Here is a 22,507-nt window from a genome sequence, read left to right as displayed (position 1 = left end):
AAATTAATTAACACGTATTTTAAATTAATTTATTTTAATCTGTACTACATGCCGTAAGATATGAATTTGTCGTGACATATCAGTTTGTTGTATTTCTGATGGAAGTATAATTTCTTTCGATCGTAAATTAAGCAAAACTTTAATTCGTTCCATTCCTGTAGTTAGAGGTTTATAACACATTTCAAACAATATTATTCCAAGACTATAAATATCAACTTTTTGATTGTAAATAGCTTTTGCTGCTTTTGTTGTAAGTTCTGGAGCTACATAAAGAGCTGTGCCTACTTGTCCTGTAAGAGATCCAACATCTTCTGTGCCAAAACTAATCCCTGAAATATATTACATAATACATTATATATAGAGTGTTCGACTACAGGTGTAAAAAAATTTAAGGGGCGATTCTTAAAGCTAAAATAAGATGAAAATCAAGAATAAAAAAATTACGTTTTAAGCTTTGTTTTTAGTTATTAACAATTAAAAATTAGCCGAAATATCCCTGTGCGCGAGCAAACCTCCTTACACGAAGATAAAGTAGATCAGCCATCAAATTGAACGATACATGGGCAGCAGCTTACCTCGTACAAGTCGTAGAGAAGAGGATTTGTAAACTGTGTAAACCACGCTGCGCGACGTTATGTAAGGAACATCGTAGATTAAACATTATACCTGCCTATTATAAAAAGCAAAGCTGGAAACACAATTCTTTTATTTTTGATTTTCATCTTATTTTAGCTTCAAGAATCGCCCCTTAAATATTTTTACACTTGTAGCCAAACACTCTGTATATACGGGAAAATACCTATAGAATAATAGTACATAAATATCGTTGCTGTGAAGATATTTACCTTTTTCGAAACCTTGAGATTCTTTATCAGTTTCCATTGTTTGTACAAAGGATGAAAGTATATTTGTAGTTGCTAAACCAAAATCTCCGATCTTTACATGGTCATTACTATCCAAAAATATATTTACTGGTTTTAGATCTCTATGTATCATTCCTTGTTGGTGAATATGTGCTAGACCTTCCACAATTTCTCGAAATAATCTCCACACTCTTTCTTGATCTTCATAAACTCCATTATCAATTGCTGTCCGAAGAGTGCTCTTTTCACAGAATTCCATTTGAATATACATAAATTGAATTTCTCTGACTGTTTCTTTTGATTCATTTATATCCCCATTTTCATCACTTTTTATATTTGATGCAGATGCTTGATAGTTTGTATCTCCTACAAATTCTATGCTATCGGAAGAATCCATTCTCAGAAGATTCTGCATTCTGGAAAATTTGTTACAAATTACTCGTAACAACATAAGATTCAATTAATATAAATTATATATGTATATATACTTTAATATGTTTAATTTTTAAGTTCCTATGGACAAAAATTACATATCTTATTCTATACTTTAAAGTATATTCAATTACACATAATTTTCTCATTTTTTTTATTCTAATAAATTAATTATATAAAGTAATAAATTATTGTATGCTTTCTAAATTCTGGAATGTATAATTGAATGGAAATTAATTGTTAATTTGTTTGTTAATTTTAGATTTTTAACATTTGATACGTAAATTTCATACCTATTTATATATCTATTAAAAAAATAATCTATTTCTTGAATGTAAACAACTCTGTCACTAATATTTTTGCTTTAGAATAAAATGTATGTAATTTTAATTTTTATATATTTCCAAATTCATGATTTATTTTTACGAGAAAGTATTTTTGTAATATAAAGATATGTCACCTATAAATCATCATTTCAAAAATGAATCTCTTACAAAAACGCACAATCTTCATCACTGTCAGTGTCACTGGACGCATCACTGTTATCCTCATCGCTGTCAGCTGGAAGTGTTGTATTTGTTCGAGATTTGTATGAAACATTCCATTCAACTTCGTGTATTGGTGGTGCTAATTTTTCAATATCATCCGTTATTAAATGCTAAAAAATAATTATAGATTAAAGGAAAAATTATTCACGAAATTATCATGACTAATCAACAATCGCATCTGATATCAAAATTAATTATTAGGTTGTCCCAAAAGTTTCTTTTGTTTTATAAGGAAATAATAAATGCGCAACATCTTTTGTTTTATAAAATATTTATTTTATTAAATTATGTGTGATCCATTTTGTTAGAATAGAACAACAGAATTATTTCCTTATAAAACGAAAGAAACTTTTGGGGCAATCTAATATTAATATAAAAGTAGCTTCATATAAATCATTACATGGTATGTAACACACTACAAGTTAAGAAATTAGTTACTAAAAATCTTAAGTTAAAATCTTAAATATTATATTACTATTCAAAAATGAAACAAATACAGACTATCGCAATGTTTAGGAAAACAAGTAGAAAATAAAATAAAATTTAACGACTAAATTTCAAATTCAAATATCTAGGAATCCTGAAATTAAAAAAATTAAGTAATAAAATAATATAGATATAACAATTACATTAAGCAGCTCTGGTCTCTTTTTTTCAGAAAATGTCATAGATGTATGTTCTTCTACTGCATCAGTTATTATAGCACTTTCTATCCATGAATTGTAATATCGTACTACATTTTCATGATTCATCCGTGATAACAATTTCACCTCTCTGGTAATTTTTTTGTGAAGTTGTTTATTTTTTGGGTTCAATTCTATCCTTTTAATAGCATAAATTCCACCATCTAACTTATTTTTCACTTTTAGAACATCGCCGAAAGCACCTCTACCAAGCCATTCAAGAATTTCGAATTCATTTGTAATTCTTGAATGACCTCCTAATGAAGGTACATATTGTCTAATATCTGTATCTGGTTCTTCTGGTTCATGATTTTCTTGTTCATCTCTCCGTGGTACTTTTGGGGGCGATAATGCATGGGTTAAAGGCGCCTTTATAAACGAATGTTGTAACAGTTGTTCAGCTGACCAACGTTTTCTTTCATCATTGATAAGGCACATTAATAAGAAATCTTGAAGATCAAGCTAAAACAATTAAAAAATTGATTCCTTTATGAGAAGAAATTAGTAAAATGTGATTCATTTGTTTCTTCTTACTTAAATATTTATTTAAATTAATTATATTTAGATAGAAATCATTTGCTTTAAATTAGTATTTAATTTGGTTATTTATAGACGTGCAGTGGAAATTATATTGTTTACAAAATGTACATAATGAACAAATTCAAGTCTGAAGACAAAATAATATAACTAGTATTTTATATCTAAGATCATTTGATTATTATTCGAATTAACTAAACAGAGGTAATAGGAATTTTTTAACTACATGCATATGTCATATACATCATATAAATACATGATATTATCAATTTTTGTTAAAGTTGAAGCGTAGAATAAATAAAGAATCTGTTAATATGTAATTTCTTATTTAAACCTTTTATTTAAAATTTTACTGAAATAAAATGCATAATTACTTATTAGCAAACGTCTGCATTTCACATTCATAAAGCTTTATTACTAAATAGTAAAGTGAAATTGATTGTATGTTTACTAAATAAAGGCATAGGTCTCTACATTTAAATTGTAAAGTATGCCAAATAACGTCCGTGTAATAAACATGTAGTCTAGAGTACAATAAATATTATCATATTTAATAAATTAGGTCTTTTTGGTTACCCTCAAATATTTTTTATTATAATAATTTCTTTCTATATGTTGTATATTTAGCTATATTAAATTTTCTTTTTTATTTTAATTTTTATTTTATATTAAATATTCAGATTATTTGTATTCTGTATGTAGAGAAACACACCTGTACAATTTTTGTTGGATCAATTTTATCTCCAGAAACTATGATTCCTTTTAATAAAGAAAACATAAGAACACCAAAACGGTAGATATCTGCCTTTTTTCCACCTCTGCCTTGTACACTCGGAAAATCTGGTTCAGGCTTGATTATTGTACATGTCTGATAAATATCAGACAATCTTTTATTTAAAGAATAATCTGATAATCTAACTACTCCTGTGTTATCAATATAGATACTGGTATCACGTAGATCTTTGTGGACAACATTATTCTCATGAAGATATCTTAAAGCAGAAAGGATGCCAGTTGCCAAATATCGCAGGAAATCGATGTCTACTGCGATATTTTCCAGTAAAAAAAAGGAGCAACTCGTACCTATCTAAAATCCGATAATTAACATATATGATAGCATACATGAAACTTTAGTTCTTTAAAAAATTAAGTCATAAAAATTAAATCAATTCATATTATTGGAACGATCAAATTATGTTATATAAAAGTTGCTATTATTAGAAAATATATGTATGTATTTGTATTTACAGATTTTGTAATTTTTTCGAAATAAATGAACCTTATCATAAATATTGAAATGTTAAGATAGCTGTAGAGTAAAGTTTATTTAAACGTATAAAATTTAAGTTATTTAACTTAATTAGTGAAACTTATTTCAGGAAATATATTTCATACGATACAGTGGGCCTCCGCATAACGCAAGGGATAGGTTCCACGTTATAGGAAATAGCTTTATATGATACGAACCACATGTATTATGTATATGGACTATGAGTGTGATGTTACACGAACCCGCTTTGTACGAATTTTACGAAGTCCCTTATATTTTACATAGTTCTTCAATTTATTCACTTTTAGAAAAATTAATTCAAATAATTATAATTACAAATATTGTATCTTTGGTCTGAATTATAACTAAATTTCATCATACCTACCACAAATTCTTGAAGAACATAAATAAGTACATCATCTTCCTCCTGCAGATACTTCATATTTAAATAATGTACAAGATTTGGATGATGTAATTTATGTAAATGATTTACTTCTTGTTCTAAACTTCCTACTTGTTTCATGATATGTTGAATATTATTTTCTTCAATTTTATTATTTACTTTTAATGTCCATTCACTAATTGCAAACAATTCTCCAGTTGTCATATCCACACCTGCATAAACGACCGATCCCTTAGTACTATGACCCATGCATTTTGCTCTGTACACTTGTCTTTCACCTATAATTATTATACGTTATAAAAATTAGTAAAATTGAATTATTTTTTTAATACACAAGTTTGAGACAACAGACTAAAGTTATCTACCAAAATATATACCTTTATGATCAAAGTGTAATAATTTTGTGCCCCTATGTTCGCATAGAAAACCGTCAGAACTTTCAGAACTACTAGCACATCTTCTTCGAGAATAAATCCGTGATCTCTCTTGCGGAGATGATGGTATTGATTGAGAAGGATTATTTGATCGATCACAATATAAGCGAATAGATTCTTTCCGATTACGAAGTTCAGCTTTTAAAGCTTCTTGCCTTTTTTGGATTTCATCCTGCAATACCTGCAATTATTTTTGTAGATACAATATCTGAATTAAAACAGATATATTTTTGAAATGATCAATAATAATATGATTAGAACAATTATATTTGTAGAATAATAGTAGCCTACAGAAATTGTAATTTAAACATTAAAAACGAGAAAGGTAAAAGGATGTTTGACTTGCCATGTTTATTAATTAAAATAATTGTAATTGCAGTATTATCGAAATAAGTTTTTTTCAATGAAAATTTATAGATTTTTTTATAAATTGGCGAATTAAATGAAGTTTTTTTCAATGAAAATTTATAGATTTTTTTATAAATTGGCGAATATAATTATTATTAAAATTACCATTTACAGCGAGACCGTCTGAAAGAGTCTCAGCATTAACGAGGTTTATAGAATTTATAGTACGACAAACGCGAAAAAAGTAACGCTGTATTCTTGTGTTTACGTTTTCCTTATCTTTAATACGATGCATCTTGATTTGCATAATAAACTATCTAGTTGTGTCATAATATAATAATAGTCATATCTAGTTATGTATAACTAAAATCTTCAGAACGCCTACACTTCCAAAATGGACATATCCACCGAGTCATCCACCGTAATCATTCAATTAATTTTGTCTATTTTCTACTATTTTAGATTTATAGTTTGAACCAATTGTGTGTAATATCTTGTATATATCTTTGCATATTTTTTAGTCCTACGATATATGTATACATATAAAATAAACGCAAAACATGAATCATTTCATCAGAAGAATTAGTTTTTTTAAATTTGATATGTTACATTCATTAAAATATTATCAATGGAAAAGTACAATTTTCCGGATAAGAATGAATTGAAATGCAACCCTCTAAGTATCTTTCATTTCAAGTATGTACTACATCAAACGTCGTCCAATTCTTAAGTCGGGTTGATATAAAAAATTTGATAACAAGTAATATATATATATACATATAGTAAAATAATTGATTATTTAAGAAGCTATTACTTACCACCTTTTTATATAATTATTCGCATCTTTGTCGAGGATACATTTCTTCACCTAGGACAGTTTCTTAAGGTTCTTTAGGCACACTTGTTCATAGTAGAGTTTCAGTGCTTGCAATTATATACACGGTGTCTGACTTCCGGCATATAGTAATAAATTAATGTGTTTGGTTTCCTTCTTGTCTAACAACGGTTTCTTTTCTGACTTGATGATGACGCTGTTCTTTATCATTCCATTTTTCGTTTGTTGTACTTTATCTTCAATTTATTCACAGATCGGCAAGACCATTTCTGAATTTCATCTACGGACACTATTTACTGAATAATTGTGGCAATTATTCCTTTGATCCCAGTAATGCTGAATATATTTGAAACACGTTCCATCGCCGTTTCTTGCTTTATGGTTTCTTTCTTTACAACGTTGTTTAGGAATCGCTCCCATGAAGAGTAATTATTGAAGGGCAATATATCGTCTCAAGCTTTTTTTAACAAATGCGAGGAAAATCTAAGATTTCTCTTAGCGTACGATGATGAAACAAAGTTTTGAATTTTGTTACCATTTTCTGGTTTATCCGTTGAAAGAAGGAGTTCGTCGACATCATAATCGGTATTACATAATCGGTAGTCTATCCAGTGCTAGAATATGAGAGACACAATTGCATGCTAATAAGGACATTCGCCTGCGAGTTCATTTTTCCAATTGAACTTTTTACAATGGATTTGGAATGATTTTACAAACAATCAGCAAATATTACACATTGCAATTCATCAAAGTCTGTTTCCTAGTTTTGGACACAGCGGGTAAATTCATTTGATATGTTTGAGCGCTTTCGGTTTCTCGCATCTATGAATAAAAAGATGTAGTTTATAAACTCCATTTGCATTTACACAAAATCCGTTACTCGATCTTCTTGTATTTGGCTTTCATATGCCCTCTTTTCTATCGTACGAATTAACGTTCGATCTAGAAGAGCTTTTCACAACAAAGATGTTTCATCCATTTTGTAAATGTGGTCTAGATCTACGTATATTTTAGTCTTTAAGGCATTGTAGGACATCTTTGACAAATTTTGACTCTATATCATTGCTTGGTGTTTTTTAAATCTCCATATCGAACCGTTGCCAGTTGAAAATGTCGAAGGGTCGCCAAATTTATCGCCTGATTCATTTGCCTTTTTTCCAATAACAATGTACTTAAAGAAGTATCGGTAAGTAATTAAAGAAATGGAAGTGATCTCGAAATCTCCGGAAACCCTCCGCTTATAAGAAAATTATTATGGCTTCCTTCAGAGATATTCAAAGTGATTAAAGTTATTATCCCACCCTATTTGTATCCTTATATGAAATTATAAAATGTAATATTAAAATTTCGCTGTATCTAATAATTAATAATTTGTACGTGTTTAATGGATAGTTTAAATTAGTTGAAAAATATGTAACTTTACTTTAAAATAAATTAGATTATTAGATTAATAAATTAGAATTAATACAAAAAGATTGTGAAAAAAGTATCAACTTTAAAAATAACAAATTGTATACAATTGATTCGTCATATATTTATGATTTTTTACAATCAGCGATTATTATACAATATTTTCAAATACACATATTTAATTTATTTTCTACAATAGAATCCTTGAACAAAACTATTCAAAATACCAAAATATTTATTTTTATCATAATGCAAAATTAATTTGTAAAAACAATAAGGTAATCACAAAAATTAAAATTAATAAATTTTTCTCATATTCATATGGCAGTTAAACTTTCATGGTTCTTAATTTCCAATTTACGACGATTTATAATCATAACAAAGATAATTATTTTAGAAGTTATTAATTTTATATTAGATAGAATACGAGAATTACAGAATATGTTTTACTCGTTTCATCATAAGTTACATTAATAAAGTGATCGATTTAAAATTCGTAAAAATCGCATCTTTTAAAATTATGTGTTTTTATAAAACTGGCAAGTCAAACATCCTTGTAATGTAGTAATTTATTTACATTCATCGATTCATATAATTTACCCTTTTGAAGGAACAGATTATTGCAGTACAGAATGATGTAGGACAATAAACTTAGACAGTAACCTCAGCTATTCATTTTATTACAATATGATTTATATAATATGCGTATCTAACCTGTCTTTCTTTATCTTCTTTCAACTGCTTTTCCAACATTTCATATTCGATCTTTTCTTGGCGTCGTGAAACCATCTCTTCATAAAAGCTACTGTAACTTGGTTTATTATTCTCGTGTAAATATTTCTGAACATGTTGCGTTAATTCAAAGATCATTACTTCTCCTTGTAATTGTTTTGTTAGCTCCACTAATTCGGCATATAATACTGCAATTTGTTGATGAGATAAGCCTCTGCTATTTTCCAACTCTATGTTTGGTATACTGCAAGTTATGTAATAAAAAGCATAAAAAAAAGTTTTCGTAGTAAAGATCATATAACTTTAAGTTATATCGATTAGATTTAATATACATTCATATTTGGTTAAATTATATTAAAGTCTAAAATTTAAACATTAAATTTCACCGATTTATTTTCACAATTATCCTATCTTGTGCAATTCTCGCATTTATATTTCCGAAACATATTTATATGTATGTATGTATGTGTGTGTATATGTATAACACGTAGGCATGTATGTATAATGTCTGAAAATGTCCAGACACCGCATATTAATCAAAATTTTTTCAGTCTAATTTCAAATTAAAAATCGTTTTTATTAAAGTATTAGGTTGTCCCAAAGTTTGTATCGTTTTATAAGGAAATAACAGATGCACAACATTTTTTATTTTATATTATTTTATTGAATTATGTCTGATTCATTTTGTAATAGACAATACACACAATTCAATAAAATAATATAAAACAAAAAATATTGTGCAACTACTATTTCCTTATAAAACGAAATAAACTTCTGGGACAATTTAATATTTAACACTAAATCTATCGGCGCGGTCAAATCGACCGCTCTGGCGACTTCTACACAAATTTAACCATATTTAAACTTTATCATATCGCTATGCATATAATATATTTTTCTGTATTTAATTTTAGTTTGCTCTTTTATTTTCTGAGAAATATTTATATTCTGCCTTGCCTACCGTGAGCGGTCATTTTGACCGCCCGACAAAATATGTTAGTTATTCTTAAAGTAAATGCAATCGGTACGAAGAAAAGAATACCTCAAAGTCAAATGACAAACAAAATTAGTACAACAAATAATAACAGCTATTACACTCATAATCTTGTCATAAAACAATCCATCCCTCGATCAAGAGCCACCAACTGTCAAGACATATCAACTCGAGCCCATTATAATCCTAAGGTCACCTAATCCTAATCCTGATCGCCACAAAATTTAGTATTTTGTACAGTCCATTGTTACAAACATTTTAAAAGTCGAGAAGTTTCTTAGAGTTATTGCTCATGGCTATAAAACATGGAAAAATGTTTCCCAACTCCAACCTCGAGTAACCGTTGGTGGAGAATGGTCATCTCCAATGGTCAAAGATCATATTTTTACTTGCTATTGTCTTTTCGATTAGAATACATCTCGGTTTGTTAGTCAATTACTCGACATCTACATTTTTTATCTCTAAAACTCAGACAGAAAGCATCTCAGAGCGTTTCGTGTAAAGTTATTATAAAAGGAAAAGTAAAGCATATCAAATTTGACAATAATTTTGTATTCCGTATATGGTATTATTTTGTGATAAATATTCACCCCAAAAATATCAAGATTTAAAAAAAAATAACGGACATAGAAGAAGACTGTTCAATGTGCGATGAACGAGAAACTTTAGCAACTGAAAACGGCATGGAAACACATAAAAAGCTATTTACAACCGAATCAGAGTTGAATATTATAAATAAGCGTTTACATAAGGGCAAGAAGGAAAGAAGTTATCGTTGACGGCAGAGAGTGAAACTGGGGCCGATAGAACAGTTTGGAAAGAAATAGATGCAAGTCTTAAACCTGGTAGGACATCGGTCCATAATATTTTTAGGGATATACTAAACGGCATATAATGAAAGGACACGTAAAGACGGCATTTTATTTTATCATTGATCACCGTATAAGGAATCATATAATAAAATGTACCGAAGAAGAAGCATTTAGAGTATTGGGGATTACGAGGGAGCTAGATACAACAAAACTAGATGCATTTATTGCTCTGTTATATGCCCGCGGTGCATATCAGGCAAAGAATTTAGATGTCTAATATTTGTGGAATAAAATTTGGAGATTTGCATTTGTTTCAAAAACATTGAGGAGGAATGACTTTGCTGAAATTATGAGGTTTATACGATTTGATAAGATGAGCAAAAGAAGCCAACGTTTACGAACCAATAAATTTGCAATGGTATCTACAGTATGGGGCCAATTTACAGAGAATTCACAAAATTGTTATAAACTTAGTGCATACATTACTTTTATATAAAGAATCGCGGGAAAAGAAACCATGCAATAAAACTATCAACAAGTACTACAAAAAACTTGTCAAGCAAAAAATTAGTATTTAAGTAAAGGTTACAAAATTACGAAAATTTGTTTAAGATGCAGGAAGTATTTATGCGGCAAATGTACATTTGATAATAGGATAACTTGTAAAAAATGCAGCAAAGTTGAATAAGATATATTTCTATATAAATAAAAGTGTGATTCTATTAAAGTCTATAATTGAAATTAAACAAAAGTAAATTTGGACGAAATTTTATGAAAGTTCATCATTTTATATACATTTAGTTATAAATTAACAATTATCTAAGTAAAATCATAAAAACTATTACTTCTTTAATCACCGGTCATTTTGACCGCACACGGTAGGAATAGGTATACACGAAGTGTCGGTAGGTGTAGTGTTAACAACCATTTAGCTTCTAATTCAGATATATGTAACATATTTTATTGAGGACTAATATTTTACTATAAAATATACAACAAATGTATTGGCATAATATAGAAAACTTCGAGAACAATGACATATTTACAGATTAGCTAGTCATGAAAAATTGCGATTCAAACTGTTGGGTTGGCAACAAAGTGATTGCGGATTTTGTCAATACCACCTAATGACAATCACTTATACCCAAGCAAACCCAATATATACAGACTCTTGTTAAACAGACTCCTATGTGCAGTCTATTTTATTTCTTATTACTGGCATTACCTATCTTGACCAAGATATTTTATATCAATAAAACGAGGATGTCGGGTGATAATGAATGAAAAAAATCTGGAGATAAGAATAGAAAAAATATATACGATTAAACTCTGCGCGAATCATCTTAACACCAAAACTACCACGCCGGTCAAAATGACTGATTTGACAACATTATTTTAAAATCTCTATTTCATGTTATATTTTTTTCTCCGCAATGACGTAATGACTTTTGCAGGGATAGTTAAAGGAATAATATAATAAACTTTAATTTTGTTTTATTCATTTAATATAAAGGAAATTTTGTATCATGGCTACTTATATCAGTACAAGTCTGTTTACTGAAACCGGACTCGTTTATTTAAATGGGGTATTAGATATCTAGATATAATTTATATTATCTATAAGTTTGTTTACATAAACATAGCCGTAGAGTAACGTACAAAGTAATAGGAATAGCTGCTCTTGCTGTTGCACACGGTCATTCTGTAGAGCATAGTTGTTGAAATAAGCTCTGATTTATCGTTTTATAAAGCAATATTTTACAAGTCTTGAAAATGAGTAAACAATTGAAAGCATCCGAATTGTTGCAAAAACTGAAAAGGATACCAGTGGAATGCTCTGATATCGAAGATAGTGAATTCTCTGAGTGTGATGGAAGTGAACCAGAGGAGAAAGAAATTGAAATTTGTAGTGATAACAGTAATAGTGACATTAGTGACAAAGAAAATGAGTCTTCAGAAAGTGAGCCAGAGAACATTTTGAATGTACGCAAACGAATACGTGCTCAGCTGCTTTCAAGTTCTGAAAATGAAACTGAAAGTGCACAAGCTAGGCCAAATCCGGCTCCACAGCATATGTAAAAAGAAACGTCATGAAAGATAAGGTAATTAGCGCATTTTCCCTACTAATTGACAGCCATATGTTGCAACGTATAATATCTTGTACCGAATCAGAAGCCTTTCGTGTTTTGGGTAAAAGGTAAAAGGGTGGGACCCTTACAGAAACAAAATTGAAAGCATTCCTTGGAATATTGTACGCACGGGGGGGGGGGGCATACGAAGCGAAAAATTTGAAACTTTCGTATTTGTAGAATACAAAATGGGGAGCAAGCTTCTTTTCCAGCACAATGAGTCGGAATGAGTTTCTTGAAATATTGAAGTTTATTCGATTTGAAAAAAAGATGATAGAAGTCAACGTTTGAAAAATGATAAATTTGCACTAACATCAACCGTATGGGATAAGTTTATTGAAAACAGCCAGAATTGCTATAAACCTGGCGCAAACATTACAATAGACGAGCAACTTTTCGCAACTAAAGCCAGATATAGGTTTCCACAATATTTACCGAATAAGCCCGACAAATTCGGAATTAAAGTTTGAGTGGCATCTGATGTTCAAATATATTGTAAATGGATTTCCTTATTTAGGAAAGAACGAAAACCGAACACCATCGCAACCTCTGGGTGAATTTGTGGTATTCAAACTTATTGAACCGTATAGTATGATGGCAATTTTTTTGCAAGTTTATCACTGGAATATAAATTATTAGCCAAAAGAACCACACTGGTTGGCACAACACGCGGAAACAGAAGAGAACTCCCTAAAATTTGTAAAACGAAAAAGGATACCATGGCTCGCTTTTCGTCGCTGCTGTATCGATCAAATGAGATTACACTCACAATTTATAAAAGTAAGCCGAGAAAGAAAATTTTTATCTTGAGCTTAAAACATAAAACCGTCAAAATTAGAAAAAGCGAAAAGGGCCTGCCTGAAACGGTCGAATTTTATAACAAGACAAAATTTGGAGTAGATATAGCAGATCAAATGGCAAAAAAATATAGCGTGAAGTCGGGATCAAGAAAATGGCCACTTCAAGTATTTTTTAATATTTTAGATTTAGCTGGCATAAATGCCTGGATTTTATATAGGGAAACCACAGGTGAGCAGATATCCAGAAAAGAGTTTATGTTTTAATTAGCAGATGAACTTGCCGCTGACAATGAAAAATCTCGAGTAGAACAAAGAGCATCTGAGGTCCAAAGTACGTCAAAGAATTCACGCAAATGTTGTCAAATAGGGTATTATAATAATAATAAGACCACCATCATTTGCAATGTTTGTAAAAAATATGCATGCGGAAAATGCACGCAGAATAAAGTTAACGTTTGTAAGAAATGTTACGAATGATAACATTTGTACCTAATAATTTAAGTTATATTTGTATTTTATTTATTCTATTATGCTTATTACGTTTATTATTATATTATTATATTATACTTTTTATATTTACCAATGGAAATTTATTTTAATATTTTTGTTACCAAAGATTTGGGTACTAAATATTCTTCATTATTGTACTTATTGTTATTATTATAGTTGTTATTATATAGTTTTTATGATCTCAGAACATGTAGTTCCTTTTCTAAGATAATAATAAATCAATAAATATAAAAATATTCCATTATTACGTATTTTTTAAAGATCAGTCATTTCGACCTGTTTTGGTAGAGATAGCTACCTCTCAAACGTCGGTAGTTCTAGTGTTAAAATATGAAAATCTTGAAGATCTTCCTGTATTTGATGAGTAAAAATATTATTCTAATCCATCCTATTTATTTCCCAAGATAAACTCTCTACCCGTTCTACGACTCGGTGTTGGGACCGATCCTACGGATCGTCGCGTACGACGAGGTACTGCGCTGTCCGCTGCCTCCGGGCGCGGATGGCACGAGACGTCGCGTTTCGGGGAGGTCGCAACGGCCTGCGCGATACGCGCTGTGCGCGGACTGGACCTGAGGATCTTCCCTGCCAAGCCAAAGGCCATGTGGTTTTACGACAAGAATAGGCGAGGGACTCCTCCACCTGGTCTAAGAATAAGCATGACAGGAGAAGCTGTCGGGGTGGGATCGCGAATGAAGTATCTGAGTCTCATCATCGACAGCCAATGAACGTTCAGACGGCACTTCGACTCCCTGGTCCCGAAGGTGTTGGTGGCGGCCAACGTCTTGTGCGGCTGTTGCAGAACATCGGTGGGACAGGAGTCGCGGTGCGCCGACTGTACGAGGGCGTCGTTTGGTTGCGAGTGATGTACGGGGCTCCGGTATGAGCGGACGATCTGATGGTCAGTCGCCACAGCATCCTGTTTCTAAGAAGGCTGCACAGGTTGGGCGCCATCAGAATCGTTAGTGGATACCGAACGGTGTCGTACGCGTCGGCGACCGTTCTGGCCGCGTCTCCTCCGTGGGAGCTCCGGGCGTTGGCACTCAAGCGGAGATATACCCACTTGAGAACGCTGGACCCCGAAGAGGACGCGCCCGAGCAGGCGGCCCTAGATGACGTGGGAACCGCCGAGGAGGATGCGTGGGTCCAGTGGCAGTCTCAGTTGATCAACAAAGGAGACGAAATCGAGGCGTGGGGATAGTCCTCCCAAGTTATGAGACATGGAGGAGCCGCCGCGGTTTCCCGCTCACCTATAGGATGACCCAGGTGCTCACAGGACACAGCGTGTTCGGCGAGTACCTGATGAAGATCGGACGCGAGGCGACGGACATCTGTCACCACTGCAGGGAGGGCAGGGACACAACGCAGCACACGCTGAAATTTTGTCCGGCATGGGAGCTGCCCCGTTATAGGCAAGAGATTGGCCTCCTTGGTGATCGTGGAGACGATGCTGGGCGAGCCGCAGGACTACGAGGCTGTCCGCTCCTTCTGCGAGCAAGTTATACTCGTAAAGGAGCGGGAAGAGAGGGAGAGAGAGAGAAACTCTCACTCTTGTAAGGTAACGCGACGGAGGGTGATGGCGGTCAGGCGGCCCAGGGCCGCTCCACCGCCGTCCCCTTGGGGCCGCGTCTAGCAGAGGGGTGGCGCTAGGGGCAATGGCCTCCCTAGCGTCAAATTAATTTGTTAGGGAAGTTTGCAGGATTGTCTCAATCAAAAGGATGCGTGGAGTGCATTGGCAGTAATTCACAAGAGGTCGCGGGGCACTCCTGTCACACGCGTAGGCAGGCCATCGTGGAGTTTTAGTCGGTAAGAGTTTGACACTGCTCTGCTGCTGCCGCAGCGGCTGAGTGTCCATGAGGATTTCTCCACGTACAGTTGTTGCTCATTACTGTGCAGCGGGAGATTGCGTGGGTGTTCCTCGCGTTGAAGATGTTTCCTTTCCGAAGTTGATTCTCCGCTTGTTAGGACTTGCTACATTGATGATAATGGTGGAGTCACGTGGCATTGTTTGATTGGAGTTGGGTGGGGCTGCTGTGTTACTGATGTGTACACTGTTCTATTTAACGGTTTAGTGCATATGAATCCGGCTTGAAGGAACAAATGTTCAACCTTTCGTGGAGAGACGCGGTAGATAGCGCCAACGAGAGTAGTAAATTCTCGTTACGATACGATAATCGACACTACGAATCAATCGATCCCCTATTTCGGTTAAGATAATAGAGGTGGTTAAAATGATGATAACACCGAGTTAACAGGTTAAAATATACGCTTTATTTCAACAACCTTTAAGATTTAAGTATTTACGCGTGGTGCGTATAGATATGTTCTCAGCAAAGTATAAATAGCAAGTTAAGATGATGACTGATGAAAGAACGGAAAACCAGTCAAGATGTTGGCTGGTCTAAAGACGTAAAACCAGAAACGTGCTTCCGCTAGTCTGCAAATATGTTAGCCATAAAATAGCACGATAAAAAAAAGGTTTTCATGATTTCAACAATATATACAGAAGAATTTGTGGATGTACCAAAACACTACAGTGCACAAGAAATTTTACAGAAACCATCTTATGTATACGACTCTGATAAATTGATGGGTGCTATAGACAGGACAGACATGGTCATCAGTACTATAAATTCTACCCGCAAAACAACAAAATGGTACAAAAAATATTTCTTCCATATGATTAATATATGCTTATGGAATTCATATTGTCTATACAAATTGGAAACCAACAAAACAATATCAGTCGCAAAATTTCAACTGAAATTAATAGATCAAATTTGAAAGAAATATGAGAAAAAACATCCCGTCATCTTATTACACTCGGAAATAATTACTTATCAGGACTCAACAGAAGACATTTTCCTTCACTTTATGAAGCTACAGGAAAAAATAGGTCACGAAGGTGTGTTGTGTGTGCGAAAAACAATAAGAGATGAGAATCTCGTTATCAATGCCAAGAATGTGATGTTGGGTTATGCGTGTTTCCATATTTCAAAACATATCATATTAAATTAAATTATTAATCACTGTATATTATTCTTCCATTATTTTCGATCATTGGTCAGACTCTTTATACCCATTAAATAAGTTTATATCTTTTATGTAGAAATTATAAGTATATTGTTTTAAAGAAAAGTCCCTTTTCTTTCAAGATAAACTGTCCACGCGCAATGTGTACAGTTTCGATGCGGCGTCGAGTTCAATGGCGGCGCTACGACGGACCGAACCGCTGTAGCGGAAGGATTAATATTCAATACTTATTATTACAGCATTATAGCGAATTTTTCCTTAACACTTTGTCTGTCACGTCGAAATTCCTGCAGAGAGGATTCGCTTATGTGAGTCTACGGGGGCTGGCAAACTCACGTTCCCGAAGCCAGGGGGGACCGTCGGGATAAGCGTCCCGCTTACGTGAGTCCTCTATGTACTCTGGGGAAGGTCGCTGGGAGTGTAAGGCGTTTAAGTACTGTTACATTCTCTCTACGTGGCCTTGGGTAGTAGCGTACCCACGATCCTGAAGCCAAGGATGGGACCGTCGAGATAAGTTCCCGGGTACATTGTACCTTGAGGTCCTCACTTACGTGAGTCCCATCTGGAACTGCCGAGCTCGGTTAACAGGTCACCGGCCGGTAGTGACGTGGCCGTACATCCACACGATAGTCCCACCAATGACTAAGAATGGTACCACGGGGGTCGAGTGAAAGCCCGGAGGGAGTAGCGACCCCTCAGCTCGAACAATTACGGGTTTGGACTCGTGGTGGTAGTAGTTGATGACCAAGATGCTGCCATCAGAGGGCCGATTTAAGGGATACTTGGCTCCACCGAATGGCCTTCGTCCCATCTGCTCCGGAACCGTCCTGGAGAGACGGGAGGGCTTAGAATGTGCCCCGTTCGACCTGAGACGAGCGACAGCCCCTGCCAGACTTAACTAATCCAGGTAGCAAGGTACTGGGTGCCTTGTGCGATGGTTGGGCGTAATCCCAACCCCTATGGCCCTAGGGGTGCCCAGGTACTGTATGGAAATTCTATCCGAGGAAAGCACCCGTTACCAAAGATAATACTACTTGCCACACCGAAATCATATGTTTCGCTCAGGACGCCACGGGAGTATTTTTATTATTCAAAACATATAATGGCAAAATAATAATAAATTGAAGATGTAAGACAACATTCTTCCCTAATGGACCGTTTATCTTACTGGTTTATCATATTATAACAAGGCTTCGTTTATTTCAACAAACCATTCGCATTCGTTATTTCGTCGTAAGCAAAACGTCCAGAACATATTGTTGAATATATTTGCTCATTCTATCCATAATAATAAGGTATTTTCACACTTCTAACTTTAATTATATGATTTTAAAACAGCATATACGATTATTTTCTAAGGTATGTTTATAATAACATTCGTAGTGAGGTGTAATATGTTTGTGGTGATAGTGCTACTGCCAGCTGTAGATTTCGAGATGGGTCCTGCTGTTGGTTAAATGCCACTGCTGGAGTACGGCTGCTTTTCTTCTCATTTACGTATCGTGGAAGAAAAATCGGACTCCGGTCGCCGGGATTTGAACCCGGGGTCCCGAACGTTCGTAACTTAAGGCGCTAACCACTGCGCTGCCGCCGTCTGACACTAGTTGGTGTCGTGTGCCGCTATAGTGGATTACCTCTCAAAGATATGGATACAAACACAGTGCACCGTTAGATGCAAGATTTGTTGTCATTTTTTTTTTTTTTTTTTTATTGATGTTCTAATAAAAATTTTTAATTGTTCAATGGGGCACTTTTTATTTCAAAGTATCTCCTCTATATCGGTTATATTCAAAATGCCCTAACTGTCAATTTTCATTCAATTTTTACAATTGTAAGAAGTTCAAGCGCTCCGGTCACCAGTGACCATCGTGGCGTCATAGGAGAAACCGTGGTCGGTCATATATGACTAACGTGGCAGTCAAAGTGTTAATCTGGTTTCCAACATAGCAATTGAATGTCGAACGAAATTTTGAACATCGATAAAAAGCGACATGTTATACGTGTGTATGTATATATAAATTGCAAAATATGTTATAAAACTCTATTACCAATAACAAATGTTTTCTATTACTTCATATAAATAAAATATAAGGTATAAATAAGGTATACATAAAAAAAAAGAAAATAGGAGTATAATGAGTGAAGATCCTAAACCCGCTGCATTTTTTACTTACTTTTTACAATTGTTTTATATCATAATGGTTCGTATAACAAAAGATTTATAGCTTGGGAATGTCATAGAATTAATATTATACTTACTCATCAGGATATTTATCACTGCACATTACATGTAGATCAATTTGTGCATACACTTTAGCTGGACCTGACATGCCTTTCTGAGGCATCAAAGTGATTACTATGTCTAATGGTTGCCATTTCCGTCTATTTTTTTCATGACGTAAATCCTGAAGTTCATCTCCAAAGATGCTCTATAAGAACAATAAATCGCCGATTTTAATAAAACTTAAAAATGATACATTTTTTGAAAAATATTTGACACGTATGTTTTTTAGATGCCAGCATTTATGTAAGTAGCCTCCAAAGTTGGAGACTGGAAATATACTTCATGGGTATCTTGCAAAATATTAGGTTTAGGACAACTATACCCACGTAAACATTGCTCGTTTTTAAACAAGAGATTTAGCTACATAGACGACACTACTTAAAAGGAGTATTTGTTTGTAAAATATAATAAAAATTATGTTGTTAATTTTTGTTGTAAAATACTGATACATTTTCATGAAAATTTACATACGGTACTTCAAATTATTGGTACAACCCGGATCTTTGTATAAAGTTCTTTGTAAATCTGTAAAGAATGTGATTCCCTATTTAATTTTTGTGTAAAATATAACCGTCGACTCTAAAGTTTATGTATATCATAAATCATAAATTTTTAAAATAGTTATAATAAAGAAAAAGAAGTAAAACGCACATAACGGTCCGTTCTCGGTGGAAAAAAGGCGCACTTACGATTTTGTAGCATAAATTTATTATAACATTTTGTTTAATATTTATTGTGCAATTCTTTCTTTTATAAGAACTTTCAGACGATTATACATTGAACGTACTAATTTTTAGATTCTTCTTTTTTACATTCTTCAAGCAGTAGTTTCTTCAGATCTAGCTTAAACGTAATATAATGTAATAGGATTTAGGACTGAGGATTGTGCAGGAGTCATTAAGATATGCGGCATATTAAAAATGATCCATTGTCTAGCAATATAAGTTGTGTGTTTGAGATTATTATCCTATTAAAAATAATAATCTTGTTCTAAATTTAATTTTTCCACACTTTTACTTTAAAATATTTAAATAATCATATTTGTCCATGGTATTTTCAATAAAAAGAAATTCTTCTACATCGAATAAGTGCTCCACCATCCCCGTGTTTGATAGTTTGAACAATTTTTTTCATCTAATCTAGTATTCGATTTTCTAACTAAAACCCGTTCATCACATTGAAAAATAATAAATTTATTTTAGTCTGTATTTTGTCGGAATGCTATATTTTCATGCACATAATTAATAGCGAACTCTAACAATTTTTTTTTTTTATTAATTTTGCTAATCCATGGTTTTTGTCTTGCAACTCTTAGTTCATATCTAATAGTTTTGATTTTAGTTAATAGTTTTAATTATTACGGGGTGCATTTCCGTATTAGATTCGTTTTTTACTATCCCAGCTATTTCCGAGAATGTAGTTTTAGGTTCCTTTTATTATATTTCTATATTCTATATTCTATTCCTGAATAAGATTTTCCTTGCTTGTATAAATTTAATACAATCTTTCTTTCAGCAGGTTTTCTTCTTTTTACAAAATATTCTAACTTTAATAAATGACGATCAGTTTGGATGGAAAAGCTTCCTATGATATAACAAATGTGCTAACATTGGAAATATTTAAGTAGAATACATGTTATAACAAATTTTTAACGTGTGTCAATATTTTTGTTTTACTGAAAATTTCAAAATTGTTTCAGTCAAAATCGACGTGTATGTGTATTTTATTTTTTTCTTTATTATAACTATTTCCAAAATTCATGATTCATGAACTTTAGAGTCGACAGTTATAATTTACAAAAATATTAAATAGAGAATCACATTCTTTACAGATTTACAAAGAATTTCATACAAGGATCCAAACTGTGCAAATACTTTTAGTTGACACTGTATATAAACTTCAAACATTTTATACAAAATACATTTAGTTTTACCATATGTTTTGTGTGCCAAAATATGTAATAATGTGCTCTGAGACATGTGAAAGCCATAAATATTAACATTAAATGTAAATACATAAAACATTGATCAGTACTCTGATATTCAAACCATAGGAGTATTAGCTTTTACTTTTAATCGTTACTTTAAACAAAAATTGAATTTTATATCTAAACAAATCCATGTATAAATACATTACAGTACAGAGTCAAATGCACTTAAAAAGAAAATATCGATTCTGGTGAATTTTTATATTCTTAACTAACTTTTAATGGCTTTACATAAATTAATTATAACTTCTAATTCCCACAAAATAATCCAAACCAAATTTTCATGCTTAAACTAGAAGCAAAATTAATAATTTTAAATAAAAACCAATAAATAAAGATGATTTATATCCATCTTCATTATTTATATTCTTTATTAGCTTTAAAGATACTTTTGAAAAATATGCTATAGAAATAAAGGCATTGATTTCAAAATATTTTACCATGTTAGTATACAAAACTGTAATACAATTGGTGGTTATTCATTTTAAAAATTAAATTATCAAAAATTATTTATATAAATGATATTATTTAACTTCATGTAAAGATCAAATGATTTCCTATCAGTGTGTACGTGTGTGTATAATAATCACAGTTATGTATATGTTATAAATAATATAAACAATATATAGACAAAACTTAAGCAGCATAAATAAAATTACAATTCAGCAACAATTATATTAATATAGATATATATTGCTTCTTCAATTTTATTTGTTATAATGTAATTTTATTTATTATATCATATTAATCCATTTATGTTTATATTCATATTAAAATCGAACATATTCATACACTACACTCATCGGAATATATTTATATTTATTATACATCCTTTATTTAAAAAAAAATACGAACAATTTGTAGGTATATGCATAAAATACGAAATACTGAATCTTTATCTATTCATAAATTACATAACAAGTTATATAAAAATTAATTTACTAGAAATAAATGTGTATATTCTATTATGATACAAAAGACATACAACATTAAATAAATAAATTTTTATCTATTTATATCATGACGTACCTTCAGAACCTCGATTTCGTTTTTCTGCCGATCTTTAGACGACTCACAGGACATATTTTCATTATTCAATTTTTAAATATTCTTCAAGAATTACGGATAACTTAGTTTAACTCATTGTTTAACATTTAACCTCAAACTTTATTACAGTGATCTCAGCGTTCAATTGAAACTAAACACTAAACACTCACTGTTTAAATGTTTTCACATTACTATTCACTGAAAATTCTGTTGAAAATATGATTCCACATATTTTATAACTTAAAGAGATACCAAATATAAGTTCACCGATAATCTCATGTTTTGATTGTGTCGGTATTAAACAAGTAGTTTAACTTAACGACAAGAATAAAAATACATGATACAACTACTCAGTGTTCACCAATGAACCACGAAACATATAACCTTTTAGTAGAATATCGAGCACGTGATTACCA

The 22,507-nt window shown here is 32.2% G+C and overlaps 1 protein-coding gene across 3 annotated transcripts in view; it reads right to left on the bottom strand.

Moving 5' to 3' along the window:
* The window catches only part of LOC126917229 (eIF-2-alpha kinase GCN2), a 27,708-nt gene extending 5,201 nt beyond the window's left edge, over window positions 1–22,507 (bottom strand). Inside the window, exons 1-10 of one of the 3 annotated variants that reach the window (XM_050723885.1) lie at window positions 22,074–22,507; window positions 19,033–19,202; window positions 8,478–8,739; window positions 5,114–5,351; window positions 4,719–5,014; window positions 3,776–4,150; window positions 2,473–2,988; window positions 1,790–1,953; window positions 846–1,279; window positions 53–329 (exon numbers count right to left, since the gene is read on the bottom strand). In XM_050723885.1, the coding sequence (XP_050579842.1) occupies window positions 53–329; window positions 846–1,279; window positions 1,790–1,953; window positions 2,473–2,988; window positions 3,776–4,150; window positions 4,719–5,014; window positions 5,114–5,351; window positions 8,478–8,739; window positions 19,033–19,202; window positions 22,074–22,127 (2,786 nt within the window). In that variant the 5' untranslated portion in view covers window positions 22,128–22,507. Of the gene's footprint in view, window positions 1–52; window positions 330–845; window positions 1,280–1,789; window positions 1,954–2,472; window positions 2,989–3,775; window positions 4,151–4,718; window positions 5,015–5,113; window positions 5,352–6,336; window positions 6,809–8,477; window positions 8,740–19,032; window positions 19,203–22,073 lie in introns of those variants that run through there. The other 2 variants (XM_050723886.1, XM_050723887.1) reach the window with 2 other exon arrangements.

This window comes from Bombus affinis, chromosome 6 (assembly GCF_024516045.1).
Source record: "Bombus affinis isolate iyBomAffi1 chromosome 6, iyBomAffi1.2, whole genome shotgun sequence".
Lineage (NCBI taxonomy): Eukaryota > Metazoa > Arthropoda > Insecta > Hymenoptera > Apidae > Bombus > Bombus affinis.
The sequence above is the reverse complement of the archived record's forward strand: the minus strand, read 5'-3'. Positions and strand labels throughout refer to the sequence as shown.